This window comes from Parus major, chromosome 2, assembly GCF_001522545.3.
Source record: "Parus major isolate Abel chromosome 2, Parus_major1.1, whole genome shotgun sequence".
Taxonomy (NCBI): Eukaryota; Metazoa; Chordata; class Aves; order Passeriformes; family Paridae; genus Parus; species Parus major.
The window spans coordinates 42439714-42465790 of record NC_031769.1 but is presented as its reverse complement, the minus strand read 5'-3'; the positions used below and the strand labels follow the sequence as shown (position 1 = coordinate 42465790).

Sequence of the window (26077 nt, the reverse complement as noted above, 5' to 3'; positions counted from 1 at the left end):
TCACTACACAGATGAGACCTGCAGACCTTGTTCCTCTCTCCAGACAGTGTGACAACACATAGAAAGACAAGGTGAAAACACCAAGGTCAGTAAAGAAGGTGTCAAGCCTCAGATGGAAGGAGAATGATGAGATGCTGAATGGGGCTGAAACATTCTTTTGGTAGGGCCATGGAGATGGATAATGACATACTGAAACATCTCCTTTAATTCACGAGAGAGTATTGGGGGGATGAAGCATTCAAACTGTAGATCTAAACAGAAGCATCCATTGATGAAGCCAAGCAGATGCTGGAGTAGCTGTGATCCCATGAGAAGCTTGAACAGAGAGAGAGAAGAGAGTGATGCAGACTCTTTGCCCCCAGGGAGAGAAGAAAACCTCTGTTCCCAGAGATGATCACAGAGACAGATGGAAAGAACCTTTGCCTTTGAACAACTCATCCTTAAAATAATACCCAATGAGTTCATGGCCCATGGACACACCTCTTGGAGGGCTGTGAAAATGGGAGGAATTTCACAGTGCAGAACTTTTTTGTCCAGGCAGCTTCTATTCATGGAAGTGAAAGACCACAAGAAAACTGTTTCTTGTGGAGATGTCTCCATGGCATGGCAAGAGAAAACTGTCCCTACAAGAACTGATGAAAGACCATTGTATAGTTGGTACTGCTTTAACATCCCAGTTTTTGGCTCTTCATGGTCAGTTGGGAAAGGGAAAAGTTAGGCAGGGGGAGGAAAGGTGTTCTGGGAGTTTTATTCTGATGCTTCTTATTCTTGTAGTCCTGTTAATAAAGTTTCTTTATACCTTTTAAGTTTTAAGCCTGTTTTGCCCTTCTCCTAATCCATATCTCATGGTAAGAAATGAATAAGTACAGTGGTGATTTTAGCCAGCACTAAAACCCACCATATTATTTGGTGCATTGGCCAGGAAACTCAAATTGGTGAATCTGAACCGCTACAACCAAAAACAAATTGTGTTCAAAGTCTACACAGTTATAGGTATGTTAGTTCTTGATTCAATACACTGGCTTTAGAGAAGATGATCAGGAAACTTAATGGACCATTCATTAACATACAGAAAACCTAGACCAGAAAACAAATTCATTTTGAAAATCAAGATTGTCCCCAAAAATTCAGATCAGTGAAGAAAAGTTTTCACTTACACAAATGCCTTCCCAAAACAAATAGTGCCTAGTTACCACTTCCACTGTTTTCTAGGACAGCATCAACGAGAATATACAGAACAAATCTAGTTCTTTCTCTGAGAAGATAATCTCCATATAATTTCTTTTTAAAACCCACCACCCTGTAGCAATGCCCAGTAGACAGAAGAGGGAAATAAGATTACATGCTCTTATTTTCAAATGTGCTGCAAGAGTAGCTTACGATGGAAAAAATTCTCATCTAGTGCAGAGCTGCAGACAGCTGAGAAACTTTTAATTCCATTTCTGCTTTCCTTTGCAAGAGGCCTGAGCATGCTGCTATCATAGCATGGTATCAGATATGAGCAAGAAAGTAGGTACTGCTGCAACAGTAGTTTCATAACAATGCAGGGACTACACAATTGCCAAGGGAAGCAGTGTTTGCAGTCAAAAAATAAACCCACTGAAGTACCAACTACACCACAGAGGCTAAAAACACAATCCAAACAAATTTGTCAGAAAACTAGTTAATTTAGAAATTGTCTATGAAATGAACACTGATTAATAAATTATCAACTGTGGATAACCTGGACATACAGATTTTTATATCCAGACACTACTTTAACAGGATAGCCCAGATACTGAGCAAACCAAGATGCCCAATCTGATATAAAACCATTAACTAAAACCACCAAAATATGACAGATGAATATATATACACATTCCACTTAATTTTTAGAGAATGTTCAAGTACTGCTATAGTGCAATTGCTTCAACTCAAGTACTTCCACCTAATACCACAAATTAAGTATTTAGTAAACAAGAAGATATAACGACACACACTGATGAAAAAGTGTCAGAGAGAAAAGATTACACCTGCACAATTTCACAAGTTTTTCTGACATTCCACTATTGGAGAAAACTGGAACTACATCTTAAAATTTAATGCAAATAAAGAGTGAAACCACCTTCAACCAGATGCAAAAATATCTTGGCATTCAGACTAAAAACAATGTTTTTAGGACATATTTAACTTTAGAGGGAAAAGAAACTAGCATTTTTAATAATACATTATACATAAAATTGAAAAATTCTTTCTTCTCCTGTCCTACAGTAAGAAACTACACACAATGGTTAAGAATGTATCTGACATTTGGAAAGTAATTATTGCAAATTTTCTTTCAAGACAGTTGTGAACTCCAAACAAGCCCAGTTACTGCACTTCAGTACTCAGTGGCTATCTTCCCTTCCCCTCTGTCCCACAATAAGTAAAGTTATTACATATTAAATCCAAGTTAGGAATATACCTCAAATAATCGTAGATCAGCTGGGACTCTGTCTCCCACTGACAGGCAGACTGTATCACCTGGCACTAAATCTCTTGCAAGTGTGTGTTCCACCCGACCTTCTCGCACACTGTAGGCACAAAAAGCAGTAAGAGTGAATTTTGGCTGAGAAAAGCATTCCCACCATTGATTGCACATTGCAATGCTACACATTTCAGCAAAATATTTCTAATTTTCTGCTCCTTTCTGAGAGCTTACACATCAGTAACATGATTGGAAGGATTCAGACACAACCACACTGCAGTTTTTTAGGCTCATAAAACAATCTTAAAAATGAGCAAAAGCGAAGTGTGTCCTATATCAGCATAAGAACTTGATACAAAGGAGTTAAGTTCAGTAAAATTTCCCCATTTACTCATTTCAGATTAAACTTCTTATGATTTACTTTAGGACTCAAAGGACAAAACTACATACCAATGACATTCTGGAGGCACTAGTTTACTAAGCTCTTCAAGAGATTTTTCTGATCTGTACTCCTGCGGAGACATTTTTTTAAAAATAAAGCAGATCATAGTTTTAAACTGGGAAAACTTACACAACATAAAATACAGTTACTGACATTTATTTCATTAATAAAGTTGTATTAAGTAATATTCCAAGCAGATAAAATATGACTTTCAACAGTTCTGTGTTACGTTAAAAAGTAAATATGGTCCAAACACTGAAAAATTTACAGATTTGCCTACACATGTTTCTTCTGAAAAAACAGCAGAGATCCTTTGCATTTTCCTTCAACATCTTCAGGTCTTTATAATACTTGCTAAAATGGTTCTAAATTCAGAGATCAGACACATTATAGAATGCTACAGTTTAACACTTAGTACCAAGAATACTGTGTTCATGCTCTTAGCCCCAGGAGAACCAAGGTAACACAGCTCACCTTTAACTTGATTAACAGGTTACAAAATTAAGGTAATTAAAGATAAAAAGCAAAAAGCACAAACACATAAAGCAATTCTGGTTTAGGCACACCCTTCCTAAAGCTGTGCATTTACAGAATGAAAACAACTTTTTTATGACTTGGGAAATGAAGACAACCTTTTTTTTCCATTTTTGCACAAAATTAAAGCAAGAGTTACATTTTCAAAATCTTTTCAATGAAATTAGATGTTTAAGTACTGCTACACTGTATATTACAAAGGCTTCCTTACAAGTACTCTTATTGCTGAGTATAATACTGATACAGGTGCATAAATGTCAACACAGTTAAAGCAGGACAAATAATGCACTTTAGAAAAGGCAAAGACTTTGATGAAAGCACATTACTCAAGCATTCACAGCACAATGCACCAAGACAGCTACTTCAATCTTTTTAATAAAAGAGTTTACATAAAAGCAATGATCTTACTTGGACAACAGCTGTCTTACCTGAACGAAGGCAACTGTAACAACAATGACTATTGCCTGAAAGAGAACAGAAGGGGTTGAGATAAAAGCATTCCAAACAACCATGAAAGTAAGCAATCATAGTTGATTGTGCTCAGTCATACTTATTGCTACATAGTAACAAGATGATTTGGAAACAAACTAATTCTCCCATGCTCAAAATCACTTGGTATCTCTCAGGTCTGTCATGAAAGCAATGCCATTATCTATTTACACCTGCTTCAGTGATGTCCAAGAATGCAATAAACTGATTTTAATAAAAATAAGATTAATAACTAGATGGCAAACTTGAAAAACTGCCTCTGCTTCCTGATTCTGAACAGTGATTAAGAGACTGCAATGGAAAGAGACCCATGACACAAACAGAAAACCTGACTGGTGTTTTCTGTGACCAGAACAAAAGTGTTCTGCTGCGACAGGGCATCACAGATGTGGTTTCATTCAAATACCAAAATAACAGAAAGACTAGATAAGAGACAGCAAGCTGAAGAACCTGTCTGGAGCCATAAAACCTCCTAGCAAGAGCAAGAGAAGGATGAGCCTCAGATACTCTGCCCAAGGCACCCACAGAGTGAAACAGGACACTGGGCACAACCCAAACAGACAGGACGTCAGAGATCCCAAACAAAAAAAGCTAAAAAATATTGCTCATTAGGAAGAATCCAAGATAAGTACTAAGGCCTCAAGAGCAGCCTTCATAATCCCCTCTATCACATACAATTCTGGATACAACACTTCAACTTGAACATTATAGGGCTTCCAAGCATGTGATATGAAAGTGAGCAAACGAAATAAATCCATTTCAAGAAACAACTAAGATCAGTTTGTTGTAAAGCAAGTCTCATCTTCTCCTTCAATACTCTCTCAAATTGAGTTTTGCTACATTAACTGAATTTGTTACTCAAGCTGAGCTGTTACACTGATTTCTTCCAGAACCATAACACAACAACCATTAATTAAGCCTTTCAAGTACACACTGCAGCTACTAAAAATAACCAAGATATTACCATTTTGCAAGTGAAAAACTCTTTTGAACTCTTCAATAAATCCACATAAATCCACCTTACTTGTGATAGTAACAATAGGCTCACCAACTGAATATGAGGAAATAACTATATATATTTAATCTTTTCATGGAATATTTCCACCACAGCTGCATGGTTTTTTGAAGGCTGTAGTATATTCCATGCTACCTGAAAAAGTTTTGCATTCCTAGCCTCACATCAGTGTCTCAGCTTGTGTCTGTGTGTAATGGCTTGCATTAAGAAGCCAAATGGAACGTATTTAATGATTTTATTTTTCTTTTAATCTTCACCAGTTCCCACTCCAGATCAAGAAGTTGTACCAGCAGAGCTAAAAAGATGGCAGAAGCAGCTTAAGATAGCAGTGCCACCAAAAGAAATATATGTCATTGATCTTTAGTAGCAAACAAGTTTTGTTGCCAAGACTCTGAGCACAAATGTAATCAGAAAAGCTGCACTATCATCTGAAAATGGAGTAAAACAAATATTCACTTGGTGATAAAGTGAGCATTATTGATAATAACAAGACTAAATGGCACAAGTTAGTCAGAAGTTAGACAAAACCCACAGCTGATAACTTTAACTCAACCACACTTCTTCTCTGCATTTTAAGATACTTCTAGCAATGTTCACAAGGATATTAAAAGACTTCTTCCCAGGCTGTAACAAAGAACACAGAAATTACTGCTCTCTTACACTAACTGCCTTGGTTTTTTCTCACTGTCCTGCTCAAGAGGGTTAAAAAATAGAGTTAAGGGCACTAACCAAGGGGAAAAAACATGAAATAATTCAACTTTCAGCCCCAATAATTAAATATATTTCATAATACAACAATTTACTTGCATCCAACTTAGGAACACAGTGAACTATTCCAAACCAACACTACACTCAAATTAAAAACTGCAAGTTTTATCTTTAAGAGGCCACACAGTTTATCTTTCAAGGCAACTACTCTTCATAAAAAATTAGAGTAGGAGCAAATATCCAGTTACTCTGAGTTACGTACCAAAGTAAAGTCAACACAGAAAGTGCAGAGATAAGACAAAACAGAAAAAAAACAAACCAGCTAGAACTGGCCTCTAGTCATACAGAAATTATGATTTTCAGTCACCACCTATCACCCCTAGAAGGTCAAAGGGTTACAGTCTTCCCCTCTGTGCCAACTGCAGTGACAAACAGTTATGAGTACTATATTTGGCTCACTAGTTTAGCACCCTATTTAACTGCAACCTTCTACAAAAAATCTATTATTTCAGCTTCTATCTTCTGGGGTTTCTAGACAGGTCAGGCTTTACTTCTTCATGTTTTAAAAGATTACATCTTTCAAGTAAATTCACAGGTGGTTTCTGTTGGCTTTAATTTGAAATTAAAGCATAATTTAAGATAAGAATTACACAGAATACGCCAAAAATTGCTTCTTTGAACAAATGCCTAAAGACAGGCATTTTAACCAATAGAAAAGATGCAAGAAGCAGCCATAAAATTATTCATGGATGTGTTTTGGTATGTATTGCTGCTATCAATCAAGGAGAAAAAAACAACAAAATCCAGTCCCGAACTAAACGGATTTAATTATAACACACAAATCAAAGTCAGTAACTGCAATCAAGTGATCCCACCCCACACTGGCATGCACATGATGCTGAACACACCTGTGGTCACACATTCCCAAGTACTCCCAACCAAGGCAGAATTTTGGTTGCTTACCACAGTAATACTGACAGCATCATCAAACTGATGCATTACAACACTGATGACTGCAGATGCCAGGAGAAGCATAATAAGGGGGTTTTTAAACTGAAATGAAATAGAAGAGTAATTCAGCCACACTCTTGACAGATAGGCCATTTTACCTACCCCTCAAAGCATACCAGATCTATTTTTGAAACATATTATTCTATTATTAAAATATTTATAACCTACCAGTGCAAAGAAAAGCTAGCTCTACAGTTCAGATGCTTACTTGAGGCATTTTCTTTTAAATAAAGATCTTGAATAGACTGTATTCAATATGTAACAGGAAGAAAATGTTTCTTACATTTCTTGATTCACATTTTAAATGCAAAAAGAATAATCTATAACTGTTTATACTGTATTTAAACATACAAAAAGAAGCCTGAAATACATTCAAAATGTCTTTGAGGTAAAAGACTGATCCTATTCCAGCAAGTAATCACTATTAAGGTAGCAACATATTTCTTCATTTTCAATTCATGATTTCTTGTTTTCCGAGATAAAAGTTTTCCTTTCAGATCATATGATTTCCACAGATTTTTAAGGGCAAAACAATGAATGATCTTGCTTCTATGACTGCTGGTTGCTAACGTGGTGATTTTTTTGAGAAACACTACAAAAAAAGAACATTCCTACAATTCAATTGAAGAACATTCCAAAAGCAGATCTGATAAGCACACTCAAAGCGAGTATGAATCTTAATAAATCCCATTGAAAATAGCCTGGGCAATATGCCTTAGAAGTGTTCTGATGTATCTGAGTAATTGACCCTACACTCTTGAAAATAAAGCATTAATGCCAGAGTACAGCCAGGATGGGATGTGCTCCCGTTCCACTACCATCATCAGAGCATTGAAAATCTTTTTAATCTCTCCCAAGGAGCACAATCAACCACAGACTCCAGCTGCAGGGTTGCACTGCTGCACAGCCAAGGTGCAGCAAACACTGACCAAAATGTTTAATGTTATAAATTCATTAGAAGAATCATCTGTGTACAGCTAGGGGGTGGGATGGGCAGGCAGGAGAAAGTAGTGACACCTTCACATCAGGTATGTATATATGTGTTTGAGATACATCACACTGGTAAGAAACAAATTCACACTTCACTCTTGCCAGTTCTGCTTAACACCAGAATCAAGGCTGGTCCCACCTCCACCCTCAGATCAAAGGCAGCGGCTTCACTTTTTGAAATTTCCTATCAAGTTCTTCATATTTCACATTCTATTTAAATATTTACCAACGGTCACATGAATTGTTCTCTGACCTTAGTACAATTCAGGACCACGTTTGACTACAGGGAAGTTTATTCTGCTTTTCTAGCCCTCAGGCTAGTTATGAATGGCACCCTTTGGACAGCTATGAATACACATTTAAGAACAAATCACAATGAAAACATCATCATGTTTATAGGTATATGCCTAAATAAAAGCTTTTTCAATAGGTAAATTAGATATAAATTACAGAAGCTGTAGATTCCCACTCTATTAGATTTTTCTCACTTTTATCAAAATATGTTCATGTACACAAAAGCTAAGCAAAACAAAATAAAGATCAAAACTACTGAAAAGTATTAAAACCTAAAAGCAGAAAGGACAAAAATCTTCACCTGGGATATATATTTTTTCCACAGTGGTTCATCTTCACTAATATCAAATTCATTCCATCCATGGAATGCCCGTCTATGACAAACTTCACAGTTTTTTAAGCCATTCTGAAGATTAGCCTATTAAAATATGCAAAGAATAAAACAGTCAGCAATTACACTGAGAAGCTAGTGTAAATTCTCACACCCAAATACAAAGCCTTAGATTATACAAATTTAGGCAACACCAGAAAGACAAGCTTGGTATTAATGTCTGTATGACAAAAAAAGCTAACTACTAATTTAAAATTCTGTTTGGCAGTATTTAAGGGATTCAATCAAAAATTCACAGAAGAACTACAGAAGCAGATGTTGCTTCATATCTGTAAAAGACTGCTGATATTCCCTGCAAAAAATTCTACCACAAACCAAAGTGTGGGCACCCTTCAGACTCTTGAGGGTTATGTCAGGAGTTCAGTGACTCAGCCAAATGACAGCAACAGCTACAAAATCTTGAATTGTCAGTGACCAACATTTATCATGGTGTACTCCTCAAGCAGTCAAGCATACAGGAAATGAAAAAAGATCATCTATCATGAAAATTAACCCAGATTGAATGGTTCATAAATCTGTCAATGGGTAGCTTTCTCAGTCCTGTTTCTCCACTTAAGATGAAGGCTACCAAAATAAATTAAGAACATTAAAGATTCCTTAGAGAAATGAAAGCAATAAAAAAAGAAAAACATAGGACAGAATTTTATAGCAAGACTGGCTCTAGGATTTTTATTAACAAATTGCAATTTTCAAAGCAGACAAATCCAAACATTTTCAAGTTGAATCTCACTCCCCCTGCAAATGCCCAATTTTTAAAAAAATATTAAGAGATTAGAGCATTTCTAGTAACAATTTAAAAATCAACTTGCTTTTAGAAGGAGGTAAAAGCTAACATCAAACTGCATGATAATGCATCAACTTTCAATTACAAGATCTGTCCTTGTTTGCCAGCATCAGGAAATTCTTTAGATATGAAGAAGTTACTTACTTGCAGAATACTTGCTACTTCATCAACTGGCAATTCACTTGCTTTTTTTGAAGACAGTACAGGAATCATTGTCTCATTGTCACCATCAGGGATTTTTTGAAGACGTGCAACCTAGAAACAAAACCAAAGTCTGAAGGGAAGGACAGTGCTATTTTTTCATTTTAAACAACACATGCCAGAGCAAGTAAGTATTAATACCACTCAAAGGCAATTTTTTATAAAAGTCACACTTAAATAATCTACAATTCAGCTTATTTTCATGCAGTTACCACCTGCAATAATGAAACACTGGACATGCGAGTGAGAACACTAATTTCTGTAACAATCAAAGATCCTAACAGCAAACTAACTTAATAATCCTTTAGCTCATTATCATCAATATCTAGTCAGAAAGTCACTCCAGATAAATTTCACTTCCTGCTCCTACTTTCTAGTCATTAATGAAGGTACTCTAAGTAGGCCTATTTACATCTTATTGTACACAAAAAAAGGAGAAACACCAGTAAGAAAACCTCAAACAAGAGGACAGATGCAAGTGAAGCCATAAAACTTGACTACAGTACAAAAGCTTCAAATCAGTGCTATAAAAAGCAATGTTTTCTGTAATTTCAGGAAGCTAAAATTCTGTGAACTGCAGTAGAGCACAATAGCAACATTGATTGCATAGGTCAGCACTGCTTTGATATTTAATGAAACTTCAGATTTTCTGATTCATGAGAAGCTGGAGTCATAGTCTTTTTTTCCTGGTGTCTCAGTGCACTCACAATTAATACATCATGCTGCACACACATCCCCCCACCATTAACTGGAAGAGACCTAACACACAAGCATGCAGACCACAGAAATGGCCACAGTATAATTCACATTATACTTGCACAGAATTTCAACTAGTGGGTTTATGCTTTTGGAAATAATTACTGTATTGTATATATCTCCTCTATGGGTGCTGAGACTTAAAATACAAGTACCTAAAGATGACAACACATGAAAAGATTCCAGCATTTTATGTCCCAAAAAAGGCAGTCCTAATTTACTATAATGCACACTGTTGGCCATGTACTCTACTGCTGTAGCTCATTTTCTTTGTAGCTACCAAACACCAGTTTAGGGCAGAAAACCATTAAGCCTAAGTGCTGTTCCAAAACAAGCCCACCAACATATATATGACTTTGGCCAAGATGACTCCACATTCTCAACAAAAATGCTGAGCAACCATGCTTTCCCAGAAAGGGCAGGCAGAAATGAACTGACAGCCATTACAAATTTTAGTGCTGACAAAAATCTTTTTCCCTGTAGCAACTGACAGCACTGCTAAACACAAACAACAACTCCAAAAAAAAGGACACATAACTGGTCATTTCCCTATTATTATCAATTAGGACTTCAGTAAGTCTAATAACATATTTAAGGTTATTTAAATATCCTTGAAAAGAAATGTTAAGGTTCTCTCAGAGACCAGATTTATTTTCCAAATAAATCTCCATTAGCACAAAACTACAGTGCAATAACAAAGCTTATTTTGACATTTTTGTGACACACTCAAAAAAACAGTCATTTTGAATTTATTTCATTCATATTATCTCCCACTTTTATGAAGAATGCTGAACTGCATGTGGTGAAAAAAAAAATCTACAAAAAAAATTGATACAGAATCAGAAAGATAAAGGCTCAGAAAGTCTTTTATAACCTCCTTTCACCAGAGCAGAATTACACATTGTACAATAATTCTGGGTGAATCCCCATCTAATTTCTAAAAACCCTCTACAATCTTTGTAGATTAAACTATACTTGTAGTTCAGAAAAGAACAGCTTCAAATATCTAACACTGCCACAAATTAAATTTCAATTGCTTAGCCAATGAGAAATCAATCACTGTTCCCTTCACAAAATATGAAGTGGCTTATACCAACAGACTTAGGGCCAAAAAGCAGCTGTGCTTGCTATCTGCTAGACTACAATAACTGTATTCAAGCAAATTGTTTTGCTTTTACTATGCATCTTTTACTTTTACTTCCACAAAACTAGAAAAATGACTTATTCAATACTGTTGGCAAGCGCTCTCTACAGTCCTTTGCACTGCTGCCCACCAGAGATCTGGGCCTCCGCAACACCTTTTAAGATATCCAACAGAAGCTATTCCCAGAACCTCTGCATTAAAGGAGACAACCCACATAGAGCAAATTTTCTTTCCATCCCATGCTGCAATTAATTTTCCATCATTCATTGGCTGATAACTTAAAATAGTTCAGTATTTCATTGCAGGCCAAGTTTTTTTTTATGGATAAAGAAAATGCGGGCTAAGAAATTATAATGGCCAATGTCAAGTATTGGATAGGGAGCACACACATCACCACTGAAGCTTCTATGTCTACAGCTTTCCATTCCACACTTGCAGCTAAGGAACAAAGCAGCAGGATGCTAACTAACAAAAATAAATCACTGCCTCAGGAAGGGCTTTTCTTGGACCACTTCCAAAGCACACATAAGTTCTAGGCCAAGAAATATGCATCAATCATACGACCATGGAACTGTGACCAAAGGATGTTTATCAAAATTAATACAAATTTGTCTGGAAGGCTTAAATTACCAGAAATTGAGTTCCCTTCTTTTTTCTCTGAAGAAAATTCTAGTTAACAGCAATGTGTTACTGTATCTTCTTCCTCATAGGCTACAAGAGCCTACCTAACTTCCTTCTACCAGGACCAATATGAAGTATCAACAGCTTACCTCTACCACTGCTTTTTTCAGCTTAGCAGGATGAACCCATTACCCATTAGTAGGGCTCACTGACATCAATATATTTTTACAATTATCTTTAAAGGGAATTTTAGCTCTTCTTGCTCAGAGAATGCAAATGGCAGGACCCACATTCACCAGGGACAGTCTAAAAATTTAGAACACTCTCATTGCAAAATCTACTTTTAGACAAACTGGTGACCAAAACACTTTGGCTAATTAGCTAATATTAAGCCCTGCAAATGTTACATAAAGCTACTCAACTGACCTACAAGTATGAAATACAAACGTAGTAGAGAAACAAATCTACAGAGAATAGCAAAAGTGAAAAAAACCCCAGATGCTCACAAAACAATGGAATTTAAGTTGAGGTACTGAAAGAAATTCTGATTCTTTGAGATTCCTTCTGAACCTTCAGGTCCATCTGAAAAGCTCATTAAACCTGTCTGAATCTGTCCCATCAATCCCTGTAAAACTGAACCCCTTTCAAGCCAATTCAAGTACTACAAAGACCTTTCAACTTGTTTGTAATGAGCCGCCTGTAAGATTATTATTGTGTGAGCAGTCAGTGATCCACATTCAGGTACATGATTATTGCAGATACCATGTGATCGTTACTGAGTCATGCTGTGTCTAATCAATAGCACAATTAATGAATGTCCACGTAATCAATGTGTAACTAATCAATGTGCATTTCATTTTCAGTATGTGTACAGTATGCTGTCTTTCCCACTTGAAATATTATGTGCACCTTGTTCAGGAACTGCAGTTTTATTAATGAGGTAAGGATATTAGGGCACGTAGTCCACAGGACACTTCAAAGCTCTCATTCCAGACTCGACTACTATCAGTGATGGATGACTCTGTATTGTAAAACCCCATAACAGTAAATGAAAAATGTGTCATGTGCCATGCCCTGACCAGAGATCCTTCCAAAGCCATATCATCTCGGGATTCCCAGCATCAGAAAGGACATATGATTTTATACTTTGCCACTGCCTTTTCTCAGCTATTAGTAGTGATCTGCCTTTCAAGTGTTCACGCCTTTTTTTACTGGGATCCCAAAAGAACAAGGTCTTCTTCACCCACAGTATGTTTTAGGTTTCATTTTTTTATCTACCTTCCCCACACTGAAAAAAATAGTAGCATTCAACATAATAAAAGGTATTTCACTGAACACCAGACTGACATGTACAAGCTTCCCATTTCCTGAACTTTCTATATGATCAAACTATATGTGATACTGAAAGATTTAAACAGCTCAGATCCTAAAAAGCACACTCTTCTCCAAGTCTGTACAATTCAGAACCAGGATAAGAAGGTGTACAGGGGCAACATAGACACCCATGCATACAGTAAGATACTTAAATACCAAATGCTTCCCTTTTCTGCACTGCCTGGAATCCTGAAAGCACACAAGTAATAGAGATCAACTAGTGGGCACAGATATCTGACTCTCCCTGTGGATGCACACAGTCTTTGGACACAGTTCCCACTAGGCAAAGACTCTAGGTATCTAGTCTAGATTCAAAAGGCATCTTCAAGGAAAGGACTACCCAGAATATAAGTAATCCATTTTTTTCCATCAGTTCCATCAGATATGAAGAAGCACTCCAAAATCCTCTCCTGCTGATTATGACATTGTGGCTAGAGGTTCTGGAGATGCAAGTTTTTAACTGTCTTCTTTAAAGCATAACTATCTTATCTGTCTTAAGTATCATCAAGCTCTCTATTTCAAAAGGTAATTGCTCAGAATCGCAGTTCTCTCTCACAATAGAGAACTGTGATTCCACAGAGTCACTAGCTAACAATGACCTTAAAAATACCTATCTCACTAGATATTTATGCCATCTTTCCCTCTCCCTTTTGTCTAGAAGGCAAAGTGCTTCTGGAACCTCAACCCGAGTCCCAGCTACAGAACCATGGCCAAGTGATGACAAGACATAAAAAGCCAAGCACACACACACACAAAAAAGGCATTAGGCAAACTTAATAGTTACAGTAAATCCTAGACCAAATGTACAGCCAGAAGCAAACCCCTGAAGTAACAGCAGGATTCCAAAAGTGGAGGAAAGGCAGAGGAACACACAAAGAGCCATCAGACCATTTTGAAACCAGAAATACTGAATATGGTTGTGACTATGACTCGATTTTATCTGTGAGATTCCACCAGATTTTAACAGGAATTAAATCTCCATAGAAATTAACCAGTTATGCTAACAGAAGACGCACGTGGAAGCAGCTGAGTTTGGCAAATAGAGACTTAATAAAATAAAATCCAGTGCCATCAAGTTCGCAAACTATAAATGCAGTCAAGCTACACTTTACCTTAAGTAAACTCTGATTTTTACTGTCTTATTCTTGAACTTTTTATAGATAATTTTTTTTTTATATAGATAAATTTTGAACTAATTTATCTATATTTTAATTATGTGGATAAATTTGGAATTTACATTGAGAAAGGCTTTATCTCTACAGACTGCACTTTAATTGTTTGCACCTTAAACGTGATTAAATCATGATGACCAACTATGACTTACTAGCAACTAGTAACTTCTCAAATGAGCCTCTAACTCCTGTAAATTTAGATATGATAAATACTCAAGTAAGGTGATTGACCAATAAAACCCTGTACCAGGAGGAGCTGAGCAAGGGTGAAGCACCCATGAAGCTCAGGAAATAACACAGCTGTTGCAAAGAGGTTGACTTGACCTCTACTCAGTGGGACTGGAGGGTGGCGTTTGCTTTGGATAAACACCTCAGTTAGCTGAGTGGATCAGCCGGTAGTGGGAATGTTCCTCCCAGATTTCATCAAACGAATGCTAATCTCTGAGTCTGCATCCCCTCCCATGCTGGTCAGGCTCACGTTGCTCAGTGATCACATGCACAGAACCACTGACAAAATTTCAGGAGCACCTTAGGGGGGTCTCAACCCACACGATCCTTTCTGGTGATGAGGGATGCCCAGCATGACAATGGTGCAGATATTACAGAGACAGGAAATGGGAATCACACTGGTATTGTGTTTGAACTGTGTATTGAAGTTTCTACATTTTACTAATTGCAACCTATCCTTACAAAATATACTGAAAACATAATATGAATATGTCCTTCTGCTAAATCAAAAAACCCACATAACATCAAATATCTTCAAACACACACATTTGATATCACAGAATCAATTAGGCTGAAAAGACCTCTGAGATCAGGGCCCAACCTATGACCAAACACCACCACGGTGAACAGACCACAGCACTGAGTGCCATGTCCAGTCTTTCCTTAAACACCTCCAGGGACAGTGACTCCACCACCTCCCTGTGCAGTCCATTCCAGTGTCTAATCAACTTTTCTGCAAAGAAATTCCTCCTAATGTCCAATCTAAACCTCCCCTGGGCACTGCTTGAGGCTATCTCCTCTTGTCCTGTCATGAGTTGCCAGGGAGAAGAGACCAACCCACACCTGGCTACAACCTCCTTTCAGGCAGTTCTAGAGAGCAATAATGTCTCCCCTGAGCCTCCTTTTCTCCAGGCTAAACCTCAACTCCCTCAGCTGCTCCTCACAGGACTAGTGCTCAAGACCTTCACCAGTTCTGCTGCCCACTTTGTGCAACAGTTCAGTGTTGCACCCTCCTTACGTGGGTTATCCAAAAGAACCTGGTCAGAGAGCACTAAACTGACACATACCTCTGTGGGAAGTAAGGCTTTTAGAACAAGAAGGGCCAGCACTTATTCAACACAAACACCCATGACCAATTTGCAAAAAGAGTATTTTACTTGCCACTGCAAAGAGTTGTCCCTTCCCACCCCAAGAGACACTGAAGTCTGCAAACTAATGAGCCTCTTGTTTTCTACCAGGCACTGTTTGCTCAGAAAAGAAATACTTTTTGAAGCCTTTGAAGTTACTGTCTACTGTCTTTTTTTTAATGTATTCCCCTGGAAAAGTGTGATGATTTTTCACTTCTGGGGAAACAGCTGCAGCAACCCTGTATTCTAACAGTCAAAAAACATTTGCTCCTATTCAACAGTATTCTAGTTAAAACATTTACCAGGAGCCCCCACATCAAAGGAAGTTCACACAGAAAGTTCTGACTCTTAAAAAGCCAGAAGGAAAGAAAAACACTAATTTACATAAATGAGTTCTCCTTGAAGAGTAATTTTATCCTGGGAGGTCACAGTTTCAGCCCCTTGCTATTGTGTATCATTTCATAATACTTTCTAGAAAAAGGGCAAGACACCACCCATTAACCAAAGCAATATAAACACCCAAATTATGAGAACAACCTGCTAAGCTGTTCTGTAAGCCTGAAAAAACCCCTGCCTCATATTCCAGTACCACTTCAGCAGTGCTTAGGATTTTCACTGTGGCCAAAATCAAAAACAACCATATCCAACCATATCCATATCCAAAACAACCATAATGAAGAACCATACTCTTTGATACACAACACTTCGGCATTTCTGATCAAGTAAGAAACACAAATTGAATACTGGCACTGATCATTTTAAATCTCAAGATTTGTCCTACCTTAAAAGTCATAAAATATTTAAGCGACCCATCCCCAACCACATCTACTTCAGGCAGTGCAATAAAGACTAAGATGCTCCATTTAACATGCAATTTATTAACTCTACAATAGTCTATAAAGCTCAAGAACTATTTTCAAGTCCTAAAAATACTTTCCAAGAACAGTCTCTGAGAAACATGTCTCCACAACTGGAATACATTTTACTCTTTCAAGATGTTTCCCCATGTCTTCTTTAATATAAAAAACAAAGTAGGACATCTAGTTCAACTGAGGCTAGCAGCAAAGAGTAAAGATGGACAGTTTGCTGTAATCATAGTATACATCATGTGGTTATCTTGCAAACCTTGTGAGTGACAACTGCCCACTCTCTAGCTAGAGAAAACATTTCACAAAGATAATCATACCTTAACCTGATTGCAGTGCTGTGGACCGCCAGAGTAATGGCAAAAAAAGTCCAACTAAACCTCCAACACCACTTTATCTTCCTTTAGGTTATTTAATGTAGAATACAGGGGAAGCTTAAGAATGCCAAAGACATTTTCTGTTTCATTTCTACAAAAGATTTACCATTTAGAGCATTTATCCGTACTCTGGAGGATGTACTATGATGAGTTTAAAGCCTCATTGCTGACAGCCTGGAGATGGCATCAGCTTTATCAAGAAGGCACTGACAAACACCTCAGACCTATCTGTAGTTGGTTGGCCAAAATATTCAGTTTTCAATCTTTCTGTTCAAAAAAACTCCTTGAACACTGGAAAAGTCTGCTTGGACATTTCTTACATTTATCATTACTTATCATTCAGAAGAACAAAAAGATAAACAATCCTAAGCACACACTAAAATGATCAAATCAATGCTAGTGCCTCGATGAAATCAAAGCTTACCCGTTCAGAAACTCATCAACCCAGGAAGAGAGAGCACTGCTGGCCATACCTCATTTGACTCTATAAATAGCTCCTGCTTCAGCTTAAATCCTGATTCACAGGAAGCCCTTTAGAAGCTAAAGGCCAAAAAACTTTTGGTCTAAGTATCAGTCATTTATCTTACCAGAGAGCCACTAACTTTCTAGAAGAGAACATTTAAGCTTAGAAATAAGATCATATGGCTGCTCTCCAACAGCCTGCTTGTATCTCATAACACTCTGAAGTGCTGAGCTTCTCTGAATCAAGGATGGCACTTGAATGGCAAACACTAAAATGAAGAATTTTATCACCCTGTGATATGCTACTAATGTATCCATGACATGCAGAATTTAGTTGCCATATAATGGGATTGAGGAAAAACACCAATAAAAATATTCTCTCAGTATTCGTTTAAAATAATGAAGTTTCAAGGCCCCATAGTTGATGATATCTTTGACAGCTGTGCAGTCTCTTCATAAAGTAACAAAATAAATTTCTAAGTAAAAAAATACTGAACTTACTGTTTACAACACTTCTCAGGGCCAAGCTATGTCAGTGTCAATTTAAATGCAAACATAACTCACTGCATAATTACTCTACTTATGGTAATAAATTTTCTTATGATTAGTATCAAGAAAGCAGCAACACTGTATTCACAATGGGTTTTTTTTGGGGGAATTAATATATTCAGAAAAAAGTGCTGCAGAAAATTTATGATCTACAAATATTTTAAAAGCCTTTGTAAAAGATTCTGTAGATACCATCTGTTAACCCATTATCCACTTTATCCTTTCTAATTGTTTGGTGAAGAATGTTTACAAAACAAATAACTAGAAACAGATCCTTGTCCCAGATTTATACCTTAATTACTGCGTTTTATTTTCCCTCTCTTCTCTTCATTGTAACTTTGTCATTCCTTCCAGCTTCTACAAACCACATTGCAAATGTCAATTTTATCACCCAATGTCAATTAGGTATCATCTGAACTCTTTCACCAGATCAAAAGCAGATCTCACAACTAAAATTCTATTTATTAACTTATGCCACTCTTGCAATATTCCACCATGGTCTGTGGGTAAACTGATACAGAATGGAAGACATGATTACATAAGGAACTGATTCAAGCTAACCGGTCTCACTCCTCTGCCCCTCACCTTTTCCAACATTACCTGAACATTTCATGAACCCATTAAATTTTCAAACTCAAAAGAAAGCTGCCCAACAAGGGAAAGGGGAAGGAAGGGCTGGCCTAACCTTCTGCCAAGCCTGTAAAAGACAAACAACCATAACAAACAGACAAACTCCACAATCATAAGAGTCAACACAACTCTAGTGCAGGAACACAGCTCAGAAGCAGGATCTTTTTTCAGCAATAAGGAAACCCTTTTATTCAGTCCTACAGAAAAGCACACCAAGATGCTAAAAATCACTACCTATTTGCCACTCTTCCCCACAAAAACACAAGCAAAAATGTTTGTTTCTCTTTTGTTGAATTTTGTCTGCATTTTCCTTACAGCAATGCTATTCCTGCCTCACCACAATATTATGCCATAAACTCTCCAAGTAAAGAAGTCACAGAGGGAGCAAAACAACTAAACATACATTCTGCAACATCTGAACTCAAACTGACACCACGTTAAATCACTTCCAGGTTACTATATATAAACATTTCAAAGTTATCTGCATGGGAAAAAAAGGGGAAAGAAAAGGCTAAAATTATCTAATGCTTCATCAACCAGTTTAAAAGATGACTCTGACTGTTCATTTAAAAAGGAAATATATGTTTCTAATGCAAAACTGAGTTATATTACCTTAGCAGTTATTTAAGTTATCAAAGTACTGTTTAAATATAGGAATAGAATTGGTCTTGAGTGAAGATTCCCACTTTTTTTTTAAAAAAAAGAAAGTAAAATTCTGTTTTCTCACCTTAACCTCTAAGCTCAAAAGATGTAACTTCTGCCAATGTAAGTGTAAAGTATTAGTTTCTAGCTTTCTACAAGCTGTAAATAGTAAAAAACTGTAATCAATGAATATGAAATTTCTTGCTTCACCTACTAATTTGTTAAGAAGTCATCTTTCATGAATTCACATTCCAAAATGAACTTGAACTGTTGTGATAACTCCAGGTCTATTTCAGAATCTCCAACATTTTCCATCACAAATTTCAGTCTGATTATTTTGGATATTACTTAATGAACAACTGATGATGCCACTCTGGAACCATTTAATTTGTTTTGAAGCCACTGCTGCTGCAGGCATCCCTCCCCTCCTCCTCTTGTCTGTTGCATGTACACATGCTCCACCCTTTCATTAGTACTTACGGCTGCCTAATCCATGATGAGCCAGTCCAGGGTGTTAAAACTCACTGCCCCCAAAACCCAAAATCTATGCACTGATCTTCAATCTGATAGCTCAGCACCTAAGCCCATTTTCATCATTTAAAAAAAAAAACACCAAAAACCACCACCTATGAAACTCACTAGGAAATTCACTTCAAGTGTAAGACAAACAAAAAATTATTAATTTGTCAGGATTTTATGAAGCACTAAAGTACCTTTTTCTAAGAAATAAAACAGTCTTCACTTACATCTCCCTTTTCATCCAAACATCAAAATTATCCTGAAATTACTATGGACCATAGGCTGAAGTCAACCATCATCTTTGAAGATTAGCTAAAATTATCTAGGACTCAAAACAATGAGGATTAAGGAGGACTTTCAAATCACCACAGTGTTTCATTACGTGCAGCAAGTCTGGTCTGAGTTTTTGTACCAACCCTCCATATCATTTTGGGAAAATCTTTTTTGCAGGAAAATGTTACTTTGACCTCTTCTATTCAGGTCTTCATGATTTGAAAACAAATCCTACCTAAGGTCTTGATAACAAAAGAGTACTCCTATTTAACAATTTCTATTTGTCATCACAGTCTGATCTCAAAGAAGCTCAAAGTCTATGAAACCTAAAACCTGTGAAACCTGTGTTCTTTATTTTTTGACTAAAAGGCAGACTTCTACAAGATAATCCTCATTCAAACAAACAGCCTAAGTCACAATGTAAAATATGTTGATAAGAGGAAGAAAAAAAAATTTAAGACTATACTACAGAAAATTACTTTAAATACCCCAGAGATACCAATGGAGAAATCCAAAAATTACAAAATTATGTTTCACCTATGCAAGATTTCCTTAACTGCCTACAGTTTAAGAAAAACCTCTTACAGAAAGAAGTCACAAAATTCCATCTTCCCAAATGGAAATACAAACATCAATCCTCTAACTCACAGTTTTATTATCAAGCAGAAGTCCTCCTATGATGGGAAATTCTGTCTTCCTCATTACCATGAGAAACATGAATTTTTGTGGAAGTTCAATCAACCCAACAGGAACCACAAAGTCTCAGAACAAAACATTAACTAGCCTGGACATAAACACATAATACTGCTTATGAGTACTGAATTAACACAGAAAAACATCAGTTTTCCTAACAATTTCATCACTTCCCCTTCTTGAATATTCATTCAAATACAGGAGGGAAAAAACCACAATCTGCCACCTCTTGCTCAATATCCAAATCTAAGAGATTTTCCAAACACATACTTGAAGAACAAAAAAAAAAAAAAAGCTTTAAAATATTCTAAATGCAATCTTTGTTCTACAAGATTACAAAGATTATTCAGCTGTTGCCAGGAAAAAAATACATTAAGCAACGTCAAGAGTGCTAAAAAGTTCCCATACGGAAGGTGTTGGTGTCTAGCTGCCTTAAAATGTCACACAGATAGAAAAAGAAGGGTTCAGAAATACCAAGAACACCAAAACAGACAGTACACAGTTGTAAATATCCATTCCCATCTGGAGACTCAACTAATTATGAGATGGAGGGATATGGGAGCAGAAATAGTGGAGAAGAAGTAATTCATGTGTTCAGAGAACCACTTCAGTCTTTTTATCATACATCATTTTCTCCTACCCCCAGAAGCTTACCCCATTTTGAAAACCCTCTACAAATCACAGCCTTTATTTCTGTCTTAGAAATAATATTTAAAAAGCTTTAGCTAGGAGAAAATACATTAAAACATAATCAAATGCATATTTCAATCATACAAATATTACTAATTTTTATATATAGTTTATTTATTCCATAAGAAATGCCATCTTTGTGCATTTGGAAGAACAGAATAGAGACAGACTATCACACACAACTCAACTGTACACCACATCTATGATATACTATTTATTTGGTAACAGAATTGTAAGGCATTAAAAGTCTTTCTGCCATTTGGGTTTTGCACACAGATACTGTTTTTCCCCTTAAGTGTAATTCTATTCAGTGGTATTATCTCTGCTTGCCTGCCCCCGCTCCTGGGCGTTGCCCATTCAAAACCCTCTTACTTGCAACAGTGACTGCAATTCAGAGGCACTGACCCCACTTCTGTCAGCAATCCAGCCTCTAAAAACAAAGACCAATCTTCTAGAGCTGCTCTGTGCACTTCAAAATTCCTGCTACCTAACAAGGTCAACGCTCTTCTTTACAATTATCCAGCTGGAGGCCATGATCAATAGAATTTAAAATATTCTTACGTGATTTTAAAGTTAGAAGAAAGTTCAGAAATGCCAGGTGACAGCAACCTATGTAGTTTTCAACATGGGTTGGACTTCATTACCACAGCTTTCAGTCATCCATGACAACCATATTTTGAAACAGAAAAATACCCAACCATAAAAAATAGCTTAGGTCTGCCACTCAATCTAACTTCAGTTCTTCATTCAAGTCAAACCATAAAAAAAACCACTCCTCTTTTCAGACAGGAATGGGAGGAAAAGAGGCACCTAACATGACATGTAACAATCTATAGCAAAGGAAATCCAGAAGCTACTTAAACCTCCACCCATCTTCAAAGAACAGTGATGACCTAAGGAGGGGGGTATCAATGGTTCTTTTCTTATATTTAGTAATAAAAGCAATAAATTTCAGAGATTTTTAACATACAGAGTCAAATAGAAACAAACAAAGATAAAAAAATCAGTGAAGTTCACAATCACTGTCACAATGCAAAGGGGCTTTCAAGGTTCCCAGAGCATAGTGAAGCCCAACAGGAAAAAAACTGAAACAATTCCCCATGTTAAGTAATTTCCAAACAAGACGAGAAAGGGAAAGCACAATAGAGCAACTTCTTTCAGTACTCAAAACTTCACTGTCACTTTTTAATTAAATATTGTCCAAGAGAGCAAATTTGAGTCATTTTCAAGAACATATAAATACACAAAATATTTCAAAGTAAAATGCAACTAATGTTTCTAAATTTCACCCTGAAATATAACTTAAAGAGAATCATATAATCTAAGCAAATACTAAGCAACTAATTCTAAGAAGCTTCTGTCTAAATGAAATATTTCTATTCCATACACACAGAGCACTAAATGCACAATAGATGCTTTGAGTATCTGTCAAGAGACAATAAAATCTGTCTGACAATTAGTTCAACAAGCAGCAGCACAAATAAAGAAAAACGATGATGCTACAAATCTTAAACCTCGAAATGCAGATCAAAATCCCTACCACAAGATTAACACACGAGAGCAACCCTGTGAACCCCTGGAACGGTAAAACATACACACGCACCAGTAGGAGTTGTCACCAAATTGCATGCAAAAATCCTCTTAGCTCCAATGAAGTCAGTGACTCTGATGAGACCTTTACCTTCATTTTCCATCGAAATTGTACTTGAGTCGATAGTTACAAAAGTCTTTAGCAACAGCAGCGCTGGAGCGGGAGCAGAAAGGTGAAGACAGAAATGCCCCAAGATCCCAGGCAATCACAGTGCTCCCTTTGCCCCCACCTGCAGCAACATCTGCAAGAGAAACCAACGCTAAAAGAGGAAAAATTATTAAAAAATAAAAAATTTTTTAAAAAATTTAAAAATAAATAAAAAACCGTATAGGCTGCCCAGCGCAGAGCGGCACACGCACACACATGAAGCCCGCAGAGCTGTCAGAGACCACCGAGGATGAGCATTAGGATTAATTAGCCGCCCAGCAGCTCCAGCAACACGGAGGAGCAGCGCCGCCGCTTTCCCCTCGCCACCAGCGCCTCTAACAGCCTCGTCCCGCCCGGGGAGGGGCGTTCGCTCCTAAAAATAAACCCTCACCCCAAGTAACCCCCCCTTCCCCGCTCTGCCCGCACCCCGCATCCTCGGCGCCAGGCGGGAGACAGGGGAGCGGCGAAGGGAAGCGTTGCCTGCCCGAAGCGACGCCCGCCCGCAGCCCCCTCGGCCGCCCCGGCCCCGCCCGCACCGTAGCGCAGGCCGCGGGGCAGCGCGGGGGAGCCGGCGGTGGCGGCCTAGAGAGGGACAAGCGGCAGCTCCGGCACGGCCGCCGCCCGGCCCCACCGCCCGGCCGCGCCGCTCACCTCGGAGCGCCGGGGCGGCGCGGCCGCATCCCCGCTCCGCTCACTTCCGCGGGCAGAGGCGGCGGACGGGGCGGGGCGCCGCGGCGGAAGGGCGGGCGGAGCCCACACACGCCCGCTCCCCGCTGGCAGCCGCGCGGTGCCGGGCCCCGGTACCCCCGCACGGTGGAGCGGCTTCACCCGCAGCGCCGGGCAGCTCTGCAGGCTGCGGGAGCCCAACCGCGCCGCGGTGGAATATAAACGCGTTTGAACGCCCGGCCCCTGCAGGGAGCCATGGAGGCGCCCGCCCGGTTCCCACCTCGCCCCCTGCCCGGGCAGCAGCCGCACGGTCCGGGAGCGGCGTTGAGCGGCCGGCGCGGGGAGCGAGCTGTGCTGAGGGGCCCGGCCCGCGCCCTCGGCCCCACCGGGCACGGCGCCAGCGCCGGGAGCCAAGGCCGGCCCTCCTGGCGTGGGAAAACAACCCCGTCATTGCCGCTGGCCTCAGAGCGCTGCTCTGCTGCCCTGCCATGAAAACCGGGGTCACGCACATGGGGTAGAATCAGAATTACCGAGGCTGGAAAAGACCTTTTCGACGATCCAGTCCAAGTGTGCACCCAGCACTACCTCTGAGACCCGTAAACGGTAACACTCGGTGCCAAGTCCAGACTCCTCTTGAACACTTCAGAGATGGTGAATCTCCACCACCTCCCTTGGCAGCCTATTTCAATGCCCGATCACCCTAAAAGTGAATTTTTCCTTTCTAATAATGAGAATCTCCCCAGTGGCATCTTAAGGCCTTCGGTAGTTCCTATTAGGGTTACAGAACGTGCTGGCAACCCTGCTTGGTTTTGCGCCACCAAATTATCATATTCTTGTAAATGTTAGCAGAAAAAAAAAAATCGACTCAGTACAAAATCTTAAAACACATCAGGCAACTACTTTTAAAGGCAGGTTTTAGTTACCAATTATGGAACCACCAACCCTAATAACTAGCTGAATTCTGGAGGGAAAAAATGCTTTATCAACTCAATTATGTTCATTTAGACACCGAAGAAATATTATTTGAAACTATAGTTGCAATGCTGAGTTCTTCAGCTGGGGAAGTTTTTAAGTAAAAGTAACTTCCACTGAGATGATTAATTTTAATTTAAGGTCTGATGTGCACTACTAGTAAGAACAAAATACCTTTCAACTTTCAAGGTCAAAATCTAATGAAGATGTGCTAATTGTAGGCTTTACATCCCATTTCTAAAAGAGCTGTGACAACATGGTCTGAAAAAAGCACTTGCATTGACATCTCATGATTAATGATCTGTCACCTTGACTTTGTTTTTCTTAAGCAGCAGAAGAAACCAAACTCAGTCTTTGTCAGTTCATAAGCAGCATTTAACAGAACTGAATTTTAACATTTCAAATTAATCTCACAACCCATAATAGTGTGCTTCTTGAAGCTAAAGAGCATCCTTGCTTCTTTTGAAGATAACTTTGAGTATTAATGTAATATAGATTCGTCAGTATATTTTGAGCAGTAGAGTTAGAAGTGTTGCCCTAAAGTAAAGGCTCCAAATATTTATATTCAGAAAATTAAGGTGACGACAGGCGGGTTTAGTAGTTTGAGATTACCTGGCCTGTCCCATGTAGTTGCCATGTTACTTGAGTATCTCCATGGTTACTCCATGAAGTATCCCACTACAAGTAGCAATGACTGTTCTCCAAGACAGTGCTTCTGTTAACTTATATGTAAGCATACTAAGAACCCTTCCAAGATACTCGTGACATGCCCACAGTTATAATGCCACAATTTCTACACAAAATCCATGCACCCAACAAGAAAAAATATTTAGTTACTTTGTTAAAACAGGTAGGTCTTGCTTTCAATATCATATGCTATCATTAAATATTAAAAACTTAGGTAAATATTTTATGGAGAAAAAAACAAAGCCTGTAGATCCTAATACTGTTTACATCCACAAGATGTTTGGACTTCTTTACATTGTGAAAAGTTCTGGGGAGAAGAGTGATAGGTCCTGAACATTACTGAGATTGTTCACAATTGATACCTAAATATGTGTGACAAAGTCTGCATACTGAGAAGCATTCTGAGTTCAGGTATCTCATAAGAAGTCAAAAGCAAGTCATACTCTATAACAACAACTGAAAAAGTTTCATCTTTGAGGCTTAATCTCTTTCACATTATGTACATCTGCCAATATTACAGCCTGTGATGCTGCCAGGCAGCTGGGAAGTGCCTCTTCAGCATTATACAAGGACTATGTCCATCCTT

General features: G+C 38.2%; 1 protein-coding gene across 7 annotated transcripts in view; it reads right to left on the bottom strand.

Moving 5' to 3' along the window:
• Nucleotides 1–26077, bottom strand: part of ATP2C1 (ATPase secretory pathway Ca2+ transporting 1) — a 65392-nt gene that overhangs the window by 22637 nt on the left and 16678 nt on the right. For 2 of the 7 annotated variants that reach the window (XM_033511932.1, XM_015617948.3), the window contains 6 exons: nucleotides 9249–9359; nucleotides 8231–8347; nucleotides 6598–6687; nucleotides 3851–3886; nucleotides 2897–2958; nucleotides 2444–2552 (listed from right to left, as the gene is read on the bottom strand). In XM_033511932.1, coding sequence (XP_033367823.1) covers nucleotides 2444–2552; nucleotides 2897–2958; nucleotides 3851–3886; nucleotides 6598–6687; nucleotides 8231–8347; nucleotides 9249–9359 — 525 coding nt within the window. Of the gene's footprint in view, nucleotides 1–2443; nucleotides 2553–2896; nucleotides 2959–3850; nucleotides 3887–6597; nucleotides 6688–8230; nucleotides 8348–9248; nucleotides 9360–23031; nucleotides 23351–23592; nucleotides 23610–23817; nucleotides 23910–26077 lie in introns of those variants that run through there. The other 5 variants (XM_015617951.3, XM_015617953.3, XM_015617949.3 and 2 more) reach the window with 5 other exon arrangements.